Raw genomic sequence first — 13,153 nt, 5'->3', positions numbered from 1 at the left:
TACGAATTAAAGCCGCCCAAGTACTACACGAGCATATACAGCTTGCCCAGCGATCTGTCCCATTCCATTAAATCCCATTCACAACCACAACCACATTCACGTTTCAACATGGCTGCTCGAGGTCCACCAGGCTCCCGTGCTGGAAACTCACGATTTGCGCAGTTTAAATTGGTGTTACTTGGTAGGCTATTCCCATGAGTTTCTGAAATCTTCGTTAAATCAGTTGCTAATCTTTCATGATAGGGGAATCTGCCGTCGGAAAGGTATGAGCTACCGTTTGCTAGTTGGATTTATTCTAAATGCTAATATTCGGCATAGAGTTCATTGGTTTTACGATTTGTTAAGGTATTTTTGATCATCTCCAAGCAATGACATGATTTCAAGCTGACATTTTAAACCAGGATCAATTCGATGATTGTGAGTAGCCTTTCAACAAATCTCGTTCTTATATGAAAAGCCTGGATACAATTCAAACAGGGGATATCGGATGAACAAAGACCACACCGCTGACCATACGACAGACCGCGAGAGTACTATTGGCGCTGCATTTTTAACTCAAACCATCTCCCTCGACGAAAACACCACAGTCAAATTCGAAATATGGGACACCGCAGGACAAGAGAGATACAAGTCGCTAGCGCCCATGTATTATCGAAATGCCAACTGTGCTGTTGTTGTTTATGACATCACACAAGCTGTACGCTCCTCCGACTCTAAATTGGAAAGTACTTCGCTAACATATGTGATAGGCCTCATTGGATAAGGCCAAATCTTGGGTAAAAGAACTTCAACGACAAGCAAACGAGAATATCATCATTGCTTTAGCCGGAAACAAGCTCGATTTAGTTACGGAACAACCGGATAAACGTGCTATTACTACTGAAGACGCTTCGAATTATGCTAGAGAAGCCGGTTTACTATTCTTCGAAACTTCTGCTAAGACATCTGAGAACGTAAGGGAATTGTTCACAGCAATTGCAAAGAAACTACCATTGGATCAAGCCGGTCCAAGAAATCCAAGAGCTGGTGGTCCAAGGGGAACTGGTGTTGATCTTAGGCCCGAAGCTCCAGGAACACAAGCAGGTCCAGGATGTGCTTGTTAGAGAAACTTTGTGATGAATACGCGGTGGAGTATGGGACATATTGGGTGGAATGAACCTTTGATACCAAGAATGAGCTATTGTCGGGACTTTCCACAAATAGTGTTCCTTTTCGAACAAGATTGCTTGGTTGAGGGCAGCAGCATACATGTGGCCACTTCAACATTTACGAGAGCAATCGTTTTTTTAATACCTTGATGTCTCTAAATTCTCGTAGGAAGGGGTTTGATATGCAGCAGATTTCCTGCTTGCCAGGCGTGAGGGTTTTCCTTGTTTTTTTCCTTTTTGATGAATTAGTTCTTCGGCATTTGGGATGTACGATATGCAATAGAACCATGCATTTAAAACAATTATCTTTTATTGCACAAGAATCTGTGCTTAGAGAATGATCACCATAGGAATTGTTTCAATAAATATAAATCAAATTTTTGACAACATTTCGTAGCCTTGCACATTTGGCTAATGTGAATACCGACCCTGGGATTTTCTACATCATCAGCCAAAAAGTGGTGTGGTCCGAGCTTCTGTAAACTTGAAAGTGTTTTTATCTTGAATTGTGTATTTGGCAGAAGAGGTCGCGCAGTTTTAACATCACCAACCTCAAAAATAACTTATCGCTCCACGCAGCCCGTCATGCTGCGAGTTGGTCTTCGATCTTCGAGGACGTTGGGTCTCAGATCCAACGTCGTCAGTCCTGGACGTCAATGGAGAGCACAAAATAGCCGGGTGATTTCGGATACTATGGTATGAAGCTTCAAGATGTTCTATCTCGAACAATTAAGTAGTGATATGAATGCTGATAGTTTTTGCAACTCTAGAGAAGTTATGCCGATAAACTAAGTATAGCAGACTCGAGACCTCCAGTACTTCCAGGATCTGCCAGCGCGGCTACATCTGAACCATTACCACCTGGAGCAATAGTAACACCAAATACCGCCCCAACACCAGCAACTCCAACCTCTACCACAATTCCTGCGGAAAATGTTCCTCTTACTCCCCCTCCTCCAGGAGTCAAGTCACCAGGGCCTCCACCTCCATCTTCCATCCCACCACCTCCCGCACCAAAGCCAAAGAGACGCTTCTTCCGCAAGTTCTTCACAACATTATTTTTATTAACAACATTGGGCTTCGGTGGAGGAGTTTACTATTCTCGGATCAACGATAATTTCCATGACTTCTTTACCGAATATGTACCTTTCGGGGAGGAAGCGGTCCTTTATTTCGAGGAACAAGAATTCAGAAAGCGTTTCCCTTCGATCGCAAACCGAGCTCCAAGGCCTCCAAGAGATACTGGCGAACAGGTCAAAATCCCAAGTCAAAGTGGTGTATCATGGAGGGTTGCCAATGAGAACAAGAAATCTACTGGACGACACACTAGCTCCGCGAAGGACAAGGCGAAGCCATCGGAAGCTGTTCAGACACCACAAGACTCAAAACCAGCCGATAGAGTCAAGGCTGTTGAGCAAGTTAAGAGTGAAAATGCACCAGTAAAGAACTCTCCAGCTCCAGCTGCTGCGCGCGCCACTTCAGAAGTCAAGTCAAGCAATGTTGAAAGGGACCCAGAAGTCAATGAGCCATCTAGAGCATACAAGAAAATTGAGCGAATTGACCCAATCAATATCCCTAATGGAAATGAGCCTGTAGTTCAAGAATTGGTTAAGATTATGAATGATATCATTGCAGTCGTTAATGCCGACAATGCAAATGCTAGATTTACATCTACTATGGACAAGGCCAAGTCGGAATTGAATAGAGTTGGAGGCAAGATCTTGGCTATGAAGGAGGCAGCATTGAAGGAAGCTGACGAGAAGATTAAGTCTCACGATGGAGAATTCGACCGTGCTGCTATGCAACTCATGCAAAACTTCAAGAACCAACAAGCAGAGCAGGAAATTCAATACAGGGCTGAGTACGAAGCCGAGCGCAAGAGAATTCACGAGAACTACGAGAAAAAGCTTAAGTCTGAGCTCGATCGCGCAAATGAGGTCAATGAGCAAAAACTCAAGAATCTTTTGACAGAGCAAGCAGTTGAACTCAAGCGTGCATTCTTGGCTGATGTCAGAAATCGCGTGGAGGAAGAACGTGAAGGCCGCCTCGGCAAGCTTTCCGAGTTGACTAATACTGTCAATGATCTCGAGAAGCTTACTGGTGACTTCAATTCTGTTGTCGACGCAAACCTCAAGACTCAACATCTTCATGTTGCAGTTGAAGCCGTTCGTGCTAACCTCGAAAAGTCTCAAATTCCACGCCCTTTCACCAGAGAACTTGCTGCCCTTAAGGAAATTGCATCTGATGATCCAGTTGTCAACGCAGCCATTGCATCCATCAACCCAGTCGCTTATCAAAAGGGTGTTCCAAGCTCAGCTGCCCTCATTGACCGTTTCCGTCGTGTTGCATCTGAAGTCCGCAAAGCTTCGTTGTTACCTGAAGAGGCTGGTGTCGCTAGTCATGCTTCAAGTTACGTTCTAAGCAAGCTTCTGTTCAAGAAGAAGGGTTTGGCTACTGGTGATGATGTTGAAAGTATTTTGACTAGAACGGAGACATTCCTCGAGGAGGGCGATTTGGATGGTGCAGCTAGAGAGATGAACGGACTAAAGGGGTGGGCAAAGACTTTGAGTAAGGATTGGTTGGGTGAGGTTAGAAAGGTCCTCGAGGTTCAGCAGGCTCTTGACGTAAGTTCTACTTTCAATTCATCCTTCACACTCACTTGACACTTCAATTACTAATAATTTCCAGGTTATTGCAACCGAAGCAAGATTACAAAGCTTGAGAGTTGAATAGAGAAATAACAAAATTCTTTCCTATAATTGATTCATACATGAAGTTCAAAGGTGGTGAGAAAAGACGATAGCCACATGTTGGTGGAAAGATCGGTCAGTCATTAATTTTGACTGTTTGTAGAAGTACGGATAGTAAAATTAGAATACATGTACTTTGTTACTGCTGATATCATAATGGCCGGATGATTTGGTGCCTCTGTGGTGAAGTATGAGTTTATAACCCATCAAATAGTGTCAAAACGAGGCCATCAAGGCGGAAGTAGCAGCGAGTGCTGGTGTGACTGGGCGTTCGAATACGCACATCAAACTTTTAGGGTATACGCGGGTATGATTCGGATAATGTCTTTCGATTCTAAACGGTTGTCGGGATACCTCAATTCTGAGCTGTGGGCAAAACACAAACATTCATTTCCTTGATCATATATTACCATTTACACCCCAATATCCACCTCGCATCTGTATCCTCATCCTAGCGATGGAACTTCTAATTTTATTTATCGTTGGAGTCATGCACCTAAAATACATGATCTCCACCAAATCATCCCTCTTGTCTACTCTCTTCCCCATTTAAAGCACGCTGTTATCATACCTTCCTTTCCTACATCTCTCACACAATTTCTTATCTTGCGGTTGCATTCTATTCTCTCCCTCATACTCTGGATTCTTCATGTCTATCCCATTCCATGCGGATGAAAAGAGCTCCGAGAATGCTATTCTTCATCCGTGATCTAGTAAGTATCGGTTACTACAATAAATTCGGCGAGTGTATTCTGATTGGTTGGATTCGTCACTGGGAGTGATATTTCATTATTCATATATTGTCTCATTAAGAATACTCAACTCTTCAATCAAGTCCATACCACGAATGACCAGATGACTTGAGAAATCTAGTCCTACTTCCTATTACTCCGTACTTCACCAAGTTTCGAAGCCTTCATCCTGCATCATCTTCAAATATGCATCTTCATTTGCCGATTCCTTCTCAAATCCCTCGCTTTTGAATATTCTGTGATGGCCATTGACATCTCTACATTCTTCACAACCTTCCCCACAAAAACTACACCCCTGCTTCACCCATACCTTAATTCTCGAGCAACGCTCTTTCGACCTTCCCGCTGCAACCTTTTCCTCTCTCCAATCAAACATAAATTCATGATTGTAAATAGGTCGATCCACACCGGCGAATACGCATTTATACATAGCCTGGTACATGTAATCATATGCTAAACCCATTCTGATGCCCTCCTTTTTCTCAACCTTTACGTCCCAGAAAAAAAGCCCCTGCTTATCAATCCTGGTGTAATCAATCAACATTTCTTCAAGTGGGGGCTGACGCAGTAGCATTTTACGCCAGCTAGCATCAGCTCTCTGATAAGCCATCGCGACGTCGGGTGAAGAAGCCCATTCCAGCTTGTTGAAAACTTGATGTCCCACTTGATTCGATGGTTCTTCTTCAATAGTATTAAACCAAGCTGGGAACTTCTCGGCCAATAGCGGATTAAGCGTAACCTCTGTATTTCGAGTGGCGTTCTTGAAGAAAAGACATTCTTGGAGATGGGGAGATGTTTGGATTAATTCGGCCCATTGTCTGGAAACGCGTTGAGAGAGGAGGAGAGTCTTGATGTCGAGATGGGAGAGGATCTTGGTGAGGGTTTCAGGGACGTAGAGGGGATTGGGGGTTTCGGTGGACATCTTGATGCTTGGGATTTGGGTATTGGGTATTGGGTATTGGGTATTGGTTCACCGGTACTATTTCGTTGATCAAGAATGACAATGGTTAGTATTTCCATGTAAAGATGTTGGATATGAGAGCGATAGGTTCGAGAAGTCAGGTGCAGAAGGCAGTATCACGTGGTTGTATGTGGAGCTCAGCCATAGAACTAGGAGTGGCGCAGTTGAAGTAGCACCCGCTCCAGCTAGACTAGATGATAGGTTAACCGAAACAGCTATTCTCTTCACTCATTCATCCACCTGCGCAAATCTATCAATGTGACGGCGCTGAGGATGTGACTCACTTATTACTATTAAATTTCTGAAGCTCTAATTCAACTTGAATGCGTAACCTTTCCTTTCATGTTGTGTGTTGAAGTTACACGAGAAGTTTTCTGAATCCGAAACATGTGAGTCAGGCCGATGAGATCAACATCGGAAAGCGGCAACCAAAGCTTGAGGGGGGTCAGTTGGGTCTTGGTACTTTCTAAACCGTATTCATGCATATCAACTATTTAACGACGGCATCCTCGATTGAATTTAATGCCGTTAAAATCAGGTTTAGTACTTTGATAATTTTAATTGTTATTTTCATTCCTTTATTTTGATTCGGATTTCTTCTGATTTGTTTCTTTAAAAATCGATTGTTCATCCGAATTATTGAGGTAAGAAGGAAAAATGTTGTCTCAAGGAGAATCAGCAACCACCATCTTGTGTTCGTGTAAACAAACGAGATTTCACATCGAGAATCCAGTTTATCAGGAGGTAAATACGTCCATTCTCTTGGCGATTTTGAAGAGCATTCCAACTGAAGATGAATTCTGATCAATATATATCGTAGCTCGATATTGAAGGTTTAAATATCACGGTTACAGCATCCGGTAAATCAGGTGTGAAGTCAAAGGGAAAATCTAAAGCAGAAGGTCTTGAGATTCTTTCCAATGCGAGTTTGAAACTCAAAGCTGGAATATGCTATGCATTGATTGGAAGAAACGGCACAGGAAAATCGAGTATGTCCCCCCTTTTCCAATTTGAGCTAAGGGAAATGAAATTCCTAATAATTGGTGCCACATGAAGCTTTGTTGAAGGCCATTGCGGAGAAATTGATCCCTGGTATTCCTGTACAGACTAGGATATCCATCTTGCAGCAAACAGATGCAGATTCAAAAGATGCCGGTGATGAAGGAGGTAGTGAATCTGAAGAAAATGGGGGAAGTAATTTGTCAGTATTGGCAGAAGTTATCGATAGAGCTACTTCAAGAAGTGAAATTCAGCATGAAGTTGACGGTACGTCTTGACAATCCAATAGTTGCATGTGCATGACCTATATGGGCATTGACAAAATCCCTTAGTATTGTCCAAGGCTGTGGATAGTCAAGAAGATGCATTGACACCTGTACGGGCATTTCGGAAAATACAGCATGAAAGACTGAAGAAGGAGTTATTCGAGAAAGATAAGGATGCTAGACTTCGGAGTGGAACACGTGGTATGGCAGCAAGAAAAGCATTGATTGCTTTTGAAAAAATTGTTGCGGATTCCGAGGAACGGTAAGTGGGCATGAACCAAATTGGCGTCCGACTTCTAAATCATGATATAGAATCAAACAAAAAGATGAGGAGATTGATGAAACCACGATTAAAGAAGAGACAGACTTAGCAGCAGAACTCCTTGCAGAGGTACAACTACAGCTAGAGCCCACCAGACTCGCCGACATCGAATCAAAAGCACGAAATATCCTCTCTGGTCTAGGATTTCCCAAAGCAAACCTGGATAAACCAGTCAACACCCTATCCGGAGGATGGAAAATGCGTACAAATCTCGCTTCCATCCTTCTCCAACCAACAGACATTCTAATCCTCGACGAGCCTACCAATTTCCTCGATCTCCTCGGAATCATCTGGTTACAAAAATATCTCGAAACCCTCAAGGAATCTACCCCCACTCCTCCAACCATTGTAATCGTCTCTCACGATCGCGATTTCATCACCGCCACATCTCAAGAACTTATCATTCTGCGCAGCCAGGCTCTGACTTATTTCCGTGGATCCTTGGCTACATATGAATCCACTATCCGCGAGAAAACTCTTTATCTAACAAAAATGCGCGACGCTCAAGAAAAGCAAAAATCACACATCCAGCAAACCATTCAGCAAAACATCAAACAAGGAAAAGCAACCGGCGATGAGAATAAACTCCGCCAAGCTAAATCTCGTCAAAAGAAATTAGATAATCGAATGGGCATGGAAGTATCCGCCAAAGGAACTCGATTCAAACTCAACCGCGACCTAGTTGGGTATCATTTAACAGCCAGAGAAGAAATCGAGATTCCACCCGAGGAAAGAGGCATCTCGATGATAATCCCTCTAGCACCCGATTTACGATTTCCCGGCCCATTGCTCTCATTAGAAAACATCTCATTCCGCTACCCAACTTCCGGATCTCCAAAAAGCACCACTGCACCCGCACCATTCGTTTTAGAAAACGTCAATCTCACCATCCACATGGGTGATCGCATTGGAATCGTGGGCCTCAACGGCGCCGGAAAATCCACCCTTCTCTCCCTCCTCACCGAAACCGCCAAACCCACCAAGGGAACCCTCACCAAACATCCTCGCTTACGACTCGCATACTACTCTCAAAACTCCGTCGAAGATCTGCAAGTTCTCTCGCACAGCACTCCAGAGCTAACGGCTCTCTCGCTCCTAACATCCGATATCGCTGGTGTGCTCTCGGAGCAGGAAATTCGTGGTACCCTCAATGGATTGGGTTTGCAGGGACGAATCGTCTCGGATGTTCCGATTGGTAAGTTATCTGGTGGTCAGCTTGTGCGGTTTGCGTTGGCGAGGTTGGTGTGGAAGGAACCGCAGTTATTGGTTTTGGATGAGGTGACGACGCATTTGGATTTTTGGACGGTGAGAGCGGTGGGGGAGGTGATGAGGGGGTGGAATGGAGGTGTTGTGGTGGTTAGTCATGATCGGTGGTTGGTTAGGAAAGTGGTGGAGGGGTGGAAGGAGGGGGAGGGAGAGGAGGAGGAAGAGGGGGAGGATGAGGAAGATGAGGAACAGAGGAGGAGATTGGTTTATGTTGTTAAGGGTGGTGGAGTCAAGGTATTGGAGGGGGGTGTGAGTGAGTTTGAGAGGAGTCTGGAGAAGAGGGTTGATAAGTTGATGAAGTGATTGCATCATGTTCCATTCTTATTGGGTTGCGTTAATTATAGTCATGTACTCAACCCTGCGAAAAGTGGTCGACATCAAATAGTGTGACCAATTCATAAACTCTCGCACCACATCTCTATTTAAACCGAACATTTTCAATATTACAGAAAGCAATTCAATTTAAACCCTTTCAACTACCATATTTCATGAGCCTTCATACTCAGAACACCTCCCCCTCCGCGCACATATCATCACACGCCTCTCATACCCTTCATTTGCTCAAACCATCAAACTAGATCTCATCGAGGTTCGAGTCTTTTTCTCATCAGCTATCAGACTAAAGCTCTTAAGTGGGCGGATATAGGTAGATGAAGAAAAGTTCATTTCAGTCCAGCGATGAGATCATCTGGATTTGCGCGACGGTCAAAAGAAATGACAATCCTTTAATTGAGATATTGTCTAGGGTTACTCAAATATCTAAGCGTGGGAAGTTTCAATTTCATTCCTAATAAGTCTTCCGATGTCTTCAGTTCAACACATCTACATGATGGAGAAGCGCATTTTCACTCTCTCAATTATAAAATCCATAATGCCCACTTCCATACAAATTATCTTTCAACAATAATCCATCACACCGTCCAAACAGATCATAAAATGATCATAAGAAAAAAAATAGCAAAAAACCAGCAAAAAAGTTACTCAGTTCTCATAGCTCGCAAGTCTGTTATCTGTTAACTTTGGATGGAGGGATTTGTACTTACACCGTATGGAGGATATACCAGAATGCCCGGGCCCGGGACTTGTTGTACCAGATGTGAGAAGTGGATTTTTGAGATTTGAGGTGTACCGTCGGATAAGATGAGGTGGGCGATTACCGATGAATAAGGTGTTTGAGGTGTGGATTGATGCCGTGAATACCGTGGCTACCGTGAATACCTGAGGATAAGTGAATAAGACATATGGCGTTGATGCCATTGTATAAGTGTTTATCTATAGGTTGATGTTAGCATATTGGAACCTCGAAGCGAATAATCAGACCGTTGAGCTATGAGAACTTTGAGTTTCTGGTTTATTTTCTTTGGGTGACGATATCTTGGGTTATTTTGATGATAATCTGTACGGCGGTGAAGGGATAGATGGGCTGAAGATGATAGAGACTTGGATGAAGATGAGCGGGTGTGTAGCCGCATCATGCGGTTGATTTGAGAGTTTGGTTTGGGTTTATACATTACCTTTTCTGGATAGTGAACGTACATTGAATTATCTATCATTCAGTTAATTTCAATCATTACTGTGTAGATTACTGCAACTCTTTTGAGCACATAAAATCATAATGCCTGGCTGTTGCTGATTCACTCATAGCCATCTCCCCCTTTTTTATCCGATAAATTAACCGTACTTTCTTATTCCTTCTGGATACAAACCGTAAATCTAAGATGATTACCAACACATACTGCTTTATTTTCAATACGCCAAACAGTAATTCCCGTATTGTGCATCTAGCAATGTAGCACTTGTGGTTGGCTGTACATATTTTGAGTTATAACCTCCCCAAATTCCAGTCAATGCAACAACTTCTGAACTTGTTTATCTCTAAAATCCAATCACAATAACAACCAGTGAACATTCTCTAACACTCGATTACTGAGTAAAGAATTCCACTCATTATTCACACCTCGAGCAAACCTCACACATAAAACCCCATTTCCACCTCTTGCAGAGATAAATCACTTACTTCTACAATCCATCTTCTAACCACGAAGCCCTTCACAAGATGTGCAATATCTGCCAGAAGATCGAAGCCATCCAGTCAATCGACTCCATCCTTCTCAAACCCATCAAAATCATCCTCACCAAACTACACGAGCGTATCGAACCCGAACTCGGAGACTCTTTCCTCCGCCGCGAAGCACGTATCCACTCCATCAAGAAGAACATCCAATGTCTCGAAATCGGTCCTTTGAAACCGATCATCAAAATCATCATCTCTGATCTCGATTCCGAGCTCCGTAAACTCGCAGTCAGCAAGGTTGATCACCCTGCCTATCGAACTGTTGGAACATATAACAATTTAACGACGAAGATTGGACCGGATGATAGCTCTAGCATTAGGGCATGGTTGGAAAATCGAGCTGAAGAAGCTAGAGAAAATAAAGCAGTGAAGAAGATGGTGGCTCTTCAAGGAAAGTCCAAGACGCAGCGCAATGCAGGAGCTCAGAATAATGCGAGAATCCAGAATGGTTTATTGACGGGACCAAATCATGTGGCGGGCCTAGCATCCTCAACAGAGTCGGAGTTTTTGTCAGGAACAGATGATATGTCGGAGATAGATTATATGGAGCTTGATGATCGGCTACCGGTTCCGGGAGCTGTGGAATGGTCAACTCATCTTGTGGATCAATGGTTTGAGAAGAATGGTGAGAACGTTTTGTTAAGCGAGGGGGTTGCGCAGCCTGAGAATGCACCTAGAAAGCATAGAAAGCATAGGAAACATAGGAAGCATTCGAAGCGGGAGTAGAGTACTTCTAGAGTAATGCGCTGGTGTTATGGACGAATGATAGAGTATAATTAATAACTAATGCATATTATTCATTTGAGAGAACCAAAAAAAAGCGTCAGTTAATTGCGCATTGAATGGTGAGATGATCGCTCTTAGACAAACACGCTGTCAAGTTATGTCATGGAAACCTCTGAGTATCAGTAATTCTGCGTTGCGAATTTTGTAGTATACCATCTGATAAGACAATGCTTGAACCAGTCGCTTCTCAGAATTCATACCAGCTTAGACATATATCACCTAATAAAATCATATCTTAAAATGATAAACAGATCACACCTCGAGCATAAATTCTTCAAGTTATGTTCTAGTTCTAGTCACTTATTATTGCCCAGAATCCCACACAACTCCAATAATATAGTATTGAATTTTCTATCCAAACCTCCCATTGTCACAATGTGTACAAGACTTTCAAGATATACCATTTGAACAATTTCACAGAAAATTCATCTATTGCTAATTTCCTAAGCTAATATTTTACTACTTCCATCATACATATCAATTCCTACTTCTTAGCCTAGTCGTTCTATTCATATCTTCCCGGTGGATATTCCCAAAAATACATCTCAAAACACCCGTACATCTTCTCCCATGTACCAATAAAAACGTCAAGACTAATGCTTACCTTGTCTAGGTATTAAACCGAAGCCTTCACAGATGTTATATGCTGGGTGTTAATTCGAAGTATATTTTCCATTTCGATTCCCATTTCGATCGCCCCCCTGCATCTACCATCCACCAAAACTCTCCATGATCCATTATTCATTCTCACTCCTCCTCCTTTCCCTTCATTTCAATTCAATTTCTCTCAACCTGTTACCTTTTCTTCCTCCTCCCAAGTCTCATTTCCCATCTATATTATCTCAATCCCATGCTTCCCAACCCAAATTCATCCAAAGATTCTCCTTTCATTCCCTTTCAAAGTAACCCAATAATTCTGAAATATACTCCAGCAGCTCCGAGATTTTTCTACCGCCTTCAATCTGACTAATCAATCAACTTTCAAGAAGTTATCTAGCACACAGATCAATACAATATGAACAAACCCCTAACGTGGTTTATCATCGAGTGGGCCATATCATCGAGTGGGCCATCATTTTTACATACAAAATTCGTCTGTGCGTAACCGTGCACTTTCTTTATTTATTGATAAAATTTTCTAAAAATTAAAACTATAAATTTTAATTATATAAATAATATGAAAATTCAAATTATTATAACGTGGTTTATCATCGAGTAGGCCATATTATTGAATGGGCCACTTTTCCCTCAATTCATATCTTCAATTTCTACACACGATTTATTAACGTGGTTTATCAGTGCGTGGCCCATATCAGTGGGTAGCCCACTTTCACCTCAATTCGACTCCCTCATTTTAACACACATTTTATTAACAACCTATAATAGATTCGAATAATAAAAAAACCTATATATTATTTACTATCACAACTATTCAGAAAGATAAAAAGCTAAATACTTGAAAGACTGTAATACTATACAATATCCCACAATCAATATTACAACATAGAATTGACAATATACCTCCTTATACAGAAATTCAACCTAAATCTCAAAATCTCTTGGAATTAGAAGAGGAAATCATTATTCAATATATAATTAATATGGATTCGAGAGGTTTTACATCTAAACAAAAGGGAATAAAAGATATAACAAATTATATTCTTAAATCTTGTGACGGAAACGGTGTTGTAGACCACGTGGATCAGATCATGTGATGGTCAGGTATTCATTATATAGAATACTCCGGAGCGGAACAACGATAACCGGATCGGCCGCAGGACCGATCACCGCTCCCGTGATCGGTACCCGAAGATCACCCAGTATATAAT

General features: G+C 42.3%; 5 protein-coding genes across 5 annotated transcripts; 4 read left to right on the top strand and 1 right to left on the bottom strand.

Annotated features, from left to right (window-relative positions):
* Positions 1-108: 108 nt before the first annotated feature.
* Positions 109-1,103, top strand: EAF02_011293 (uncharacterized protein; the record flags this gene model as incomplete). The annotated part of the gene is made up of 6 exons (XM_038907340.1): positions 109-181; positions 244-263; positions 319-345; positions 402-417; positions 522-697; positions 750-1,103. The coding sequence occupies 6 exons, from the start codon at positions 109-111 to the stop codon at positions 1,101-1,103; spliced, it is 666 nt and encodes a 221-aa protein (XP_038752820.1).
* A 630-nt stretch (positions 1,104-1,733) lies between these two features.
* Positions 1,734-3,881, top strand: EAF02_011292 (uncharacterized protein; the record flags this gene model as incomplete). The annotated part of the gene is made up of 3 exons (XM_038907339.1): positions 1,734-1,844; positions 1,919-3,772; positions 3,837-3,881. 3 exons carry the CDS (start codon positions 1,734-1,736, stop codon positions 3,879-3,881), a joined length of 2,010 nt encoding a protein of 669 aa, XP_038752819.1.
* Positions 3,882-4,795: 914 nt separating this feature from the next.
* Positions 4,796-5,572, bottom strand: EAF02_011291 (uncharacterized protein; the record flags this gene model as incomplete). The annotated part of the gene is made up of 1 exon (XM_038907338.1): positions 4,796-5,572. One exon carries the CDS (start codon positions 5,570-5,572, stop codon positions 4,796-4,798), a length of 777 nt encoding a protein of 258 aa, XP_038752818.1.
* Positions 5,573-5,595: 23 nt separating this feature from the next.
* On the top strand, positions 5,596-8,767 carry EAF02_011290 (uncharacterized protein; the record flags this gene model as incomplete). The annotated part of the gene is made up of 6 exons (XM_038907337.1): positions 5,596-5,805; positions 5,900-6,355; positions 6,432-6,600; positions 6,668-6,877; positions 6,943-7,138; positions 7,189-8,767. The coding sequence occupies exons 2-6, from the start codon at positions 6,269-6,271 to the stop codon at positions 8,765-8,767; spliced, it is 2,241 nt and encodes a 746-aa protein (XP_038752817.1). The 5' UTR covers positions 5,596-5,805; positions 5,900-6,268.
* Positions 8,768-10,520: 1,753 nt separating this feature from the next.
* Positions 10,521-11,264, top strand: EAF02_011289 (uncharacterized protein; the record flags this gene model as incomplete). Its single annotated transcript, XM_038907336.1, has 1 exon — positions 10,521-11,264. The coding sequence occupies one exon, from the start codon at positions 10,521-10,523 to the stop codon at positions 11,262-11,264; it is 744 nt and encodes a 247-aa protein (XP_038752816.1).
* Positions 11,265-13,153: the final 1,889 nt, after the last annotated feature.

This window comes from Botrytis sinoallii, assembly GCF_014898435.1.
Source record: "Botrytis sinoallii strain Bc 23 chromosome Unknown BSIN_031, whole genome shotgun sequence".
In the NCBI taxonomy this organism is placed as follows: domain Eukaryota; kingdom Fungi; phylum Ascomycota; class Leotiomycetes; order Helotiales; family Sclerotiniaceae; genus Botrytis; species Botrytis sinoallii.
This window is presented reverse-complemented; position numbering and strand designations above follow the sequence as displayed.